Here is a 9,652-nt window from a genome sequence, read left to right as displayed (position 1 = left end):
GTTGCCCTGGAGATGCGTCAATCTGTGATATGGCCGGGTCCAACTGGCTGGCGCAGTTGCGTTCAGCAAGCAAGACAGCCTTGCTGGGGGACGGTAACTGGAAGGGGGCTGCGCACTGGCAGACGCTGGAAAGAGACGGGGTTCGGGGGAGAGGGCTCGGCGAGATTAAGTAAGAGCGTGGGCGTAATGGGGTAGCTGAACCCCTTGGAGATAAACAAGGCGCCGGCCTCTTCAGATTGTGAAAGGGTAACAAGCAGAGCAGCGGTCTCGACGCTGCACCTCTCCTTCCTTGGAAGTTCGCCCCACTGAACACGTGGGACTGACTTCTGTAGAAGCATATCATGCTTATTTGGCATACGTTGCATTCCGTGGAATTTACTTCCGAATAAGAATGCACAGGATAGACGAATGAAGGGCAGGGGGTGGGGGGAGGAGAACTGGAAAGCGTTGGCATCTGAAGGGTGCAAATGTTGTAGCCAAGACTTCTGTGGTCTCCACCTAAACCTCGAGTAGGCGGGAATGGGGCGATAGTGGTATGTGGTGGGATCAATCGCCCACCTTTTTCTGCAGACTCACTCACCTTCTGTTCTGCTTAGGTAAGCGAAAAATCCATTACTTGTTTGACAATGGAAAGGAGATGGCTGAGGAGTATGACATGAAGACCAACCAGCTGCTTTGTAAGCCAGTTTATTTGTTTAGAGTGGATATTGACAATGAGAGCTCATGCATAACACGGGGTAGAAAATTTAGCAAGAGTAGCAATTTAGCATTGCACATGATGCAGGTTTGCAGGAACTTGATATTAATAGTGAACAGATTTCCATCCAAATGTTTATTTTATTTGAGCTTTCATCCTTCTTAAAATCAAGGGGTTTTAGAAATATTAAAAATATCAGTAGAGTTAATAAAAATCCTAGCAATATGACCACATAATTTAAGTACAATACAATATTAACACTCCAAAGAAAAGATCATCTCAGCAGGCTGCATGACACTATTTTTGCAGCCTCTGTGAAACAAGAGAAATAATTTACGTGTTATGGAAACTTGTGTGACTTTTTTTACTGTCCTCATAAAATACCAATGTTTCAGGTTTGGGGGAAGCAGAGTAGAATCATCTTTAATATCAGGAGGGAATTCATACTTAATATTGTGAGACTTACGTATATATACTCCAAGGCAAGGGTGTTCTACTATGTACTTTTGTTTTACTTGGTAGAGTTCTTCATAGCTGGTTTTGCCTAGGTTTCAAAACCACCCACTGAAGTAGCATCTCCTCTGACCTTAAAAGCATGAAGAGAACCCCCAGTATGCAGAGTTAGCTTCTGCTGAAAATTCACTTGAAATTTTCCACCCTTTCCTTTCTCTGCAGTGAGGAAATGGAGAGAGAAGAATGCTCTGGGGGCCTATGGTAACTGGCAGGTTGAAGTGGGAGAGCCAGCTGGGCTTGCAGTAGGAACCCTTGATTGTGAGCTCATAAAGGAGAGTAGTACCAATGTATGTATGCCATATTTCATATGTATGCCATAACATTTCAGTTTGGTCATCCATTCCAAGATTGTAGTTTAAGAGGTAAAACATAAGTTTCAGGATGGCAATGTGTAGCTCAACTATGTCATGATTATATGTGAAAGAGAAAAGGGATGTTTCTGATAGTACTTCCTTGGTTGAGAAACTGGATATAGTACCCTGCTAGCTTACTGGGTAGTATCTTAGTCCAGAAACCAAGTACTGGTAGGGACGCATAACGCTGCTTTACACTAAGTCAAAACATACTATATATGCTAGTATTGTCTACTCTTGATGGGCAGTGGATTGCTTATGCAAGGATTTCCCCCAGCCCCTATGGTCCTTCAACTGGAATTACCAAGAAGTGAATTTGGGACCTTCTCCATGCAAGACAACTGGCCCTTATTTATTTTATTTATTTATTTTTTCAATTTATATACCGCCCATCCCCAGGGGCTCTGGGCGGTGAACAGTTAAAATCAATAAAAACAAAAACTCAAATCAATATACAAATAATAAAACAAATTAACAAGGTGCAGTGGTGGGGAGAACCCTCCCCCACCCCAAAGGTGGGAGGCCGACATGGCACCGCCCCCTTCAATCACCGAATGCCTGGCGGAACAGCTCTGTCTTACAGGCCCGGCGGAATGATAATATGTCCCGCTGGGCCCGGGTTTCCATTGACAGAGCGTTCCACCAGGCTGGGGCCAGGACTGAAAAGGCCCTGGTCCTGGTTGAAGCGAGGCGGGCTTCCTTAGGGCGGGGACCGCAAGTAAATATTTATTCGCTGATCGAAGCGATCTCCGGGGAACGTACAGGGAGAGGCGGTCCCGAAGATATGCCGGTCCCAACCCACTCAGGGCTTTAAAGGTAAGAACCAACACCTTGAACCTGATTCGGAATTCAACCGGAAGCCAGTGCAGCTGGCGCAGGACAGGTGAGATGTGTGACTGGTAAGGTATACCAGTCAGGACCCGTGCCGCCGCATTCTGGACCAGTTGTAGTTTCCGGATCAGGCCCAGGGGTAGCCCAGCGTAGAGTGAGTTACAGTAATCTAGCCTGGAGGTGACCGTGGCATGGATCACTGTAGCCAGGTCCTGGGGCGTCAGGTAGGGGGCAAGTTGCCTGATCTGACGAAGATGGAAAAATGCAGACTTGGCAACCACCGTGACCTGGGCCTCCATCGATAGGGAGGCATCCAGGAGCACACCCAGACTCTTTACCACTGGCAAAGTTGCCAGTGGTGTCCCATCCAGGGCAGGGAGCTGGATCCCAACATCTGGCAACCCCCGTCCCAGCTGCAGGACCTCCGTCTTCACTGGGTTCAATTTCAGCCTGCTCTGTTTCAACCATGCCGTCACAGCCTCCAAAGCTCTGGCCAGATTGTCTGGGGCTGTGTCTGGCCGGCCGTCCATCAACAGAAAAAGTTGGGTGTCATCCGCGTATTGATGACAACCCAGCCCAAACCTCCGCACCAACTGGGTGAGGGGGCGCATATAGATGTTAAATAACATCGGGGAGAGTATCGCCTTTCCAAAGTCAACAGTTGTCACTGTTAGGCTGGCCAAGGGATATTCTATGTTAACTTCACTGTTCAACATTAGTTGAACAAGGGCCTAGGTAGGTCTTTCAGGATAAGGAACAAGCATATAGATACTCCTTGTGGTATCCTCAGCATGTCTCTGTTGCTCTACCTTATTTTCCCTGCTTCTGACCTGAATCTATGATATCTTCCTACCTCTACCTCTGTGTCATATCTAATATGAAAGTATGAACCCTGTGCAGATTTTAAAAAATGGAGGATGGCACAGAGTGCTTTGACACAGGTTTCTGTAAATCCGGGGAGAACCTCAGGTTTGTAGAAAAATGCCTAACTTTAAAAAAAAATCTGGGTGCTAAAAAACCACAACACAGTAAAAACACCATCTGTATTTGTGCAGACATCATAGGGAGAAGACGTTAGGTGGAATTTAGAGTTGGTAGGGTGACCCAAAATGATACTTGAAAACTTCTGGTGCCGGTATAAAAAAATAATTTTACATGAGGGAATTGTGTCCAGGGAGAGGGAAGGAGATACCCAGGGGCTGCAACGGTTGTGAAGGAAGAAAAGGAGAGAGTAGGTGGAAAGAATAGGCAGGGGGTGGAAAGAAAAAAATATTGGGGGAATGGATAACCAGCAGGGCGTTAAAAGAACACAAGACCAAGTGGGGGGAGCAGAGTGGAGGGAGGGAACAAAGTAGGACAAGCCACATGGAGCAAGAAAAGAAATGTGGGAGCTAGCAGAATGAAGGGGATAGAATTCCTTTCTACCCCAATTCTGCCTCCTGTTAGACTCTAATTTGTGTATCCTGAACAGGGCCTGGATGCCTTGAAGTGATCATAAATGCAGAGCATCAAGAGTGGAAAGCATCCCATATTTATGCTGACCATGACCAAAATAGAAATGTATTGTTATGAGCATGGGCCAACCTAAAGGGGCTCAAGCCTTAATATTGCTACTTAGATCTAACTAACAAGACCAACTACCTAAATATACAAAGCTAAGAATCCCCACATATGCCATCACAATTAAACCTTAACAGGGCTTTTTTTCTGGGAAAAGAGGTGGTGGAACTCAGTGGTGGAACTCAGGACCGCACAATGACGTCACTTTGGGTCAGCTGGAACAAGGGGGGAGTTCTTAAAAGTTTAAATCACCCTAGGTGAAAATGGTCACAGGGCAATCTAAACTCCCCTGTCTGGAGATCAGGGAGCGGGGCCACCGGCCATGTGACCATTTTCAAGAGGTGACAGAACTCCCTTCCACCGTGTTCCAGCTGAAAAAAAGCCCTGAACCTTAGATTACTATTTATTCCTTTTGTGCAGCAGCGGGTTAACTTGCATGTTCTTTTTCTGTAGCCTATCTTTATGCGAAAAGATACCAAGAACAGCTTCCAGTGGCGGATTCGGAATTTGCCATATCCTAAGGATGTCTACAGTGTTTCAGTGGAGAAGGATCAACGCTGCTGTGTTATCCACACAACAAACAAGAAGTTAGTAAGCACAGTGAGCTAAGTTAACTTAGGGTAGGATAGAGTTGGTGTAGATTGCCAGCTCAGATGTTTTCCAGGCATGGGAAGGCAGAGCTGTAGCTCCTACCTTATGTATGACTGAAGCAAATAGATTTCTTTCCCTTTCTCCCACTTTTTGATGAAGTACACAAACTTGGGAACAATACATTGCTTTTTCTTTCTCATACCTTACATGTTTTGTGCTTACCCCAATAGTTACCTAGAGGTGGTGCTGTTGACAAAGAGCACTTCTGTTTGGCCACTAATTATTCATGTAAGTTAAGATTGTTTTGAGGGCAAAAAAGTAGAGGGATAAGAAAGACCAGGAGTGGCCAGGAGCTATCACGTTCTTCAGTGGTGACCAGAACAGACTAACCCTTTGGGCCCTCCATTGTAGTATCCTGACCATAACTAGGCAGGTGCAGGAACAGATTCTTACTGCCTCTCTCCTTGAGAGGTACAAAGACACTGAAGTACTTGTTGATTTGAATGACCCATGAATATCCTCATTTTTCTGCAGAATCACAATTTTATGCTGTTTTAAAGTCCCCAACAAAAGTACATTCAGAATGGACAAAAAAGTGTTTCTTCACATAACTTGTGGAATTTGCTACCTCAAGATCTAGCAGTGGCTTTAGAAAGGGATTAGGTAAATTCATGGAGGACAAGTTTATCAACCTGTTTGGCATGAAAGCTATAAGGAATCTCCATATTCAGAGGCAGTTTATCTTTCAATATCAGTTGCTTGGAGATGAATGGTTTAAGAGGGCATCACCTTCATGCTCTGGATTTTTCCTGATGTTTCTGACAGCCACTACTGGAAATAGGATGCCGGACTGTTGCATCTTTGTTCTGATCCTGCATGTTCTTAAGAATTTCATCCCTAGCAAGGCTCATTAGACTTCATGCCAGCAGCTTTTGAGAATTTTTTTCCAGAAAGCTTTTAAGACTATAGCTGGCTATCAGATTTGTGTGTGTTGAATGTATTTTTAGTTTATAAGTTGGATGGCTATACTGTGGTTATAGCTTCAGGTCTGTAGCCTTGTCAGTCTGCAGTAGAAGAGCAAGATTCTAGGGGGAGAGAGGGGGGTAGTGTCTCTCTCTCTCTCTCTCTCTCTCTCTCACCCCCAAGTGAGCTTAATTCTCAAAAAAATCTCATTGGTCTTTAAGATGCTACTGAACTCAAATCTTGTAGTTATAGCTGTACATAATTATTTTATTACAGACCTTAGTTTTATTGGAATTTACCTTGGGGACAAGATGCTCCAAAAGCACCTGACCATTGTGTTTATGGTATAATTTTTACAGAAAAGAACAGAAATGGTTTAAATCTGATTTTGGTCTTCCATACAATTGTTCTACTCGTACTTTTACTGAAACTGGGCATTTTCTTTAGGGCAAATACTGACTTGATATCCATGCAAGTTCTTGTGTTCTTGGTATAGGTCCTTTCCTGCACTGTTGGTGGTATTAGAAGATAACAAAGATGCAGGTTTTTTGCAGTGAAGAGGAGTCTTCTTTGCCATTCCTAACTTTATGATAAACATGCTTAACCAATGACACTGTTATTGCATCTCTGTGGCAAGATGAGAGAACACTGAATATCTACTTTGCAGCAATTAAAGGCACAGAAGGCCTTCCAAAAAACAGTTGCCCTAAGAGTCCTCCAAAAAGAGAATACTGCCACCCCTTTAAGTCATTCATTGTTTTCCCCTTCAGCTACAGCAAAAGGCTACTCAAGTGGGATTTGCTCCAGCCCTTTTGCTGTAAAACAAATCCATTAAAGCAAACTTTTCCAAACAGGCAAAGCCTCCTTGGCCACAGCAGAATCAATTATTGAAGGGCGAGGTAGCAGTTAACATTATACTGGAACGGGGTAAAGCAGCAGATCTCTTCCCTTTGATCTTTCAGATTTTAGTTGGAAGCCAGGCCAGGTATTTTTACCCTGCTGGGGGGGGGGGAGCAAAGTCGGTGTTCCCAATGAGGGCTCCGTAGGTTCTTTGAAACACTGGGCTTTTCCTAGGATCTGCTTTTTTATTGTCTCAATCAGTAAGAAGTTAACACTTCCTTAACATGTCTTTGTGTTCATCTAATCTTTGCTGTTTAACCTTTGACACCCCCATTATTATCCATGTCTGCCACCTTTCCCAAATACATGCAGAAGGCTCTGAGCCCTGCGGTAACATTCCTCCCAAGCCAGCAAAGCAGCCAGGGTTGTTTGGCTTTTGTATGCATTCTTGTTAAGGCTTGGACAATAAAGGGTTCATAGTAGTTCAAGCAGTCAACCTCCAAGCAAAACTGGCTTAGGAGAAAAGGACTGCTTCTGGATCTGACATCAGTAAAGAAGCTCTTCCATTCAGCACACCAGAAACAACTTAATATGAGATACGAGAAAAGTTTATAGAGAAACATTTCCAAGTATCAGACTAAATGGCAGCAGTGTAAGAAGACAGAAGATAAGAAATTTGCTTATGGTTTGCAAATGGTAAGGAAGGTCAGTAAATGTGCCATAGCATTTACATATGCCAGTGAAAATTCAGAATAAGCTGGCATTCCAGCTCAAAGAGTTCTCTTGCTATCCATCTTCCCTGTTCAGTTTGCCACCTCACCATGTACATGTACATGTACCAGTCTATGGTCACATTTGGAGGTACTCAAACCCTAAACCCTGGCATGAGCAAAATACATTTTTCTTCAAATGTACAGTTATCACCCTTTTTATGTCAAAATATAATTCAGATTTGTTTAAGGAAGTAAGTCTCTTTATTATCATTGCTGAAGACAACAGAGGAACAGCAGAAATTGGCTTCACCCTCACATTCTCTCCCATGCTTTCTTTCAGGTATTACAAGAAGTTTTCTATTCCTGATCTAGAAAGATTCCAACTGCCTTTGGACTGCACTGCTCTGAGCTTCACACATGCCAACAACACATTAGTGATCACAGTAAGTATCAATAAAGCTAATTTTTCAGCTGGCAGCTATTTTTCCAGTCAAACAGAACTTATTTTAGCCTTCCTTTTTTGTATCAGCTTATTAATAAAAGTGGGATAACAGAGAGAAACAGCCACTTTGAGCTATGTGGAAAAGTAAAGTATTAAATCCTTAAATAAGTAAATGTCTTCAGAACCACAAGTGACAAAACTAAAACTATGTAAAGCTCTTCAGACATAGCCAGGAAAAAAACATAGAATACTATTCCTGCATCTGCATCAGAGTTCAAGCAGTAGTACTTCAGAAGCTGTATATATACTTCTGCCCACCAGCAACTGCCTTTTTAAACTTATTCCCTCCTTGAGCTGTGCTGTTTAGTATAAAAATCCAGACGTTTTGAATATATGAAGGAGGTGCTATACAATTAAATTGAAGTGCACAGTTTGTCATGGACTGTTTTAAAGTGTATGTAGTAGTCTTACTGGGATTAAAATTAAAGCAAATCCCCAAAGAGGAGACAATTTATAATGCATGTTAAACAAGATAGATTTGAGGTACAATCTTATGCTTTGTCATCAAATCTCATGTGTCTGAAGAGCCGTGGTATATTTCCAGGCAGTCCAGTGCCTTCACTCATTTATTTTACCATGTTTAATGGCCACTTTTAAAAATAATTCAGAATTAATGTCAGTTGAATTTTGGATAGTTCACTTGGATAGTTGATTTCTCTTCCACAGTATCAGAAACCACAAGAGATTCTGGATGCAGAAGAGGAACTACAAAAGGAGCTAAAAAAGATCAAGGCAGCTAATGATGGAGATGGAGAGTGCAAGACTCAATAGTTGTAGAACTTCCTATCTGTATATATTTTGCTACTTTTCTTTTACAAATAAACACACTGACTGGAAGTTATTTGGGGAACAATTTGGTGAGCTAGATCAGTGTACTTGGAAGGAAAGTTTGTCACAAATGTCTTTCTCTTTAGCAGCTTCCTGGCATCAAGCCAAGGCGAAAAGCCAGTATCTTAGGAGTCACGCTCATTATAAGTGTATTTTTTATCCTTCTTGGTAGTCAGAAGTTTCCATATAAATCAATATCACTTCCAGAATTTAAAGGGAATGGAAGATTTGTATTCACTTACCATGAAGCTTCCTTTCTTGGTGGTCTTGGGAGTGGGGCAGTCAAGACTGGTGGGAAGTAGCTCCTCATCTTTTTTTTTTTTTTTGAAAAAAATTTTATTGGGTTAGGATCAAATGTTTACACATTACAGTCAATATTCCCATTTCCCAATTTCTAACCCCCTCCCTTTCCTCCCCCTTTTTGTTGACTTCCAACAGTTTTCCAACCCTTTGTCCCTTTTCCCGGAAGTAGCTCCTCATCTTGTAGGGTCTGTCGAATTAGATGATCCCTTAGGGGAGGGGCTGTTCCCTGGCCTGCCACTTCTTTCCAAGCCCGTGATCCCCTGAGTTTGTAACGCCGGACCTCCAGAAGTCCTGTTTCTGTAACTCTAAGAACGTATTATAATCCTAACGTGACAACACTACAAACGTGAAAATAGGAGAACTTCCAAAAAACTATGATAAACATCCTATGAACCCTTTCTCCTTCTATCAATTTCTATGCTATGCAGGGTGGGTTTAGACTGACCCACTCCCAGACCAGCGAGAAAGGAAGCTTCATGGTAAGTGAATACAAATCTTCCATTCTCCTGTGGTCTTGGGAGTGGGTCAGTCAAGACTGCTGGGATATGTATAGCAGTAATCACCCTGGGTGGGTTTCTAATTTCTGATTACACAGCGTGCTGCAGCACCCGTCTACTGAAAGCTGCTTCCGCTGAGGCTATCTTGTCTACCTTATAATATTTCGTAAATGTATGTGTAGATTTCCATTTCGCTGCTCTACAGATCTTTTCTAGTGATGGGAAGGCCCTATAAGCCACTGACGTGGCTGCTCCCCTTAGAGAGTGAGCTGTGATTCTCTGTGGTGGCGTCAAGTGTCTAGCTCTGTATGCTGCAGTTATACAGTCCCTAAGCCACCTGCTTAGCGTAGATGTGGAATCCTTCTCTCCTAGTGAAGCCTTTCTAAAGGAAACAAACATGTTTTCATCCTTGTGTATGTACCTAGTCCTATCAGTGTAGTAGCTTAGAGCCCTCTTAACAT

At 43.0% G+C, this 9,652-nt stretch overlaps 1 protein-coding gene across 2 annotated transcripts; it reads left to right on the top strand.

The window, feature by feature from the left end:
- The first annotated feature begins 13 nt into the window (after positions 1-13).
- On the top strand, positions 14-8,404 carry DPCD (deleted in primary ciliary dyskinesia homolog (mouse)). 2 transcript variants are annotated; one of them, XM_054982372.1, is made up of 6 exons: positions 14-93; positions 597-677; positions 1,373-1,497; positions 4,408-4,541; positions 7,402-7,504; positions 8,230-8,404. In XM_054982372.1, the coding sequence occupies exons 1-6, from the start codon at positions 30-32 to the stop codon at positions 8,332-8,334; spliced, it is 612 nt and encodes a 203-aa protein (XP_054838347.1). In that variant the 5' UTR covers positions 14-29; the 3' UTR covers positions 8,335-8,404. The 2 variants fall into 2 exon arrangements, with proteins under 2 accessions (XP_054838347.1, XP_054838348.1); XM_054982373.1 differs by lacking the exon at positions 14-93 and adding an exon at positions 124-246.
- Positions 8,405-9,652: the final 1,248 nt, after the last annotated feature.

Source organism: Eublepharis macularius, chromosome 6, assembly GCF_028583425.1.
Source record: "Eublepharis macularius isolate TG4126 chromosome 6, MPM_Emac_v1.0, whole genome shotgun sequence".
Lineage (NCBI taxonomy): Eukaryota > Metazoa > Chordata > Lepidosauria > Squamata > Eublepharidae > Eublepharis > Eublepharis macularius.
Note: the sequence above shows the minus strand (reverse complement) of the source record. Positions and strands in the feature narration are given on the sequence as shown.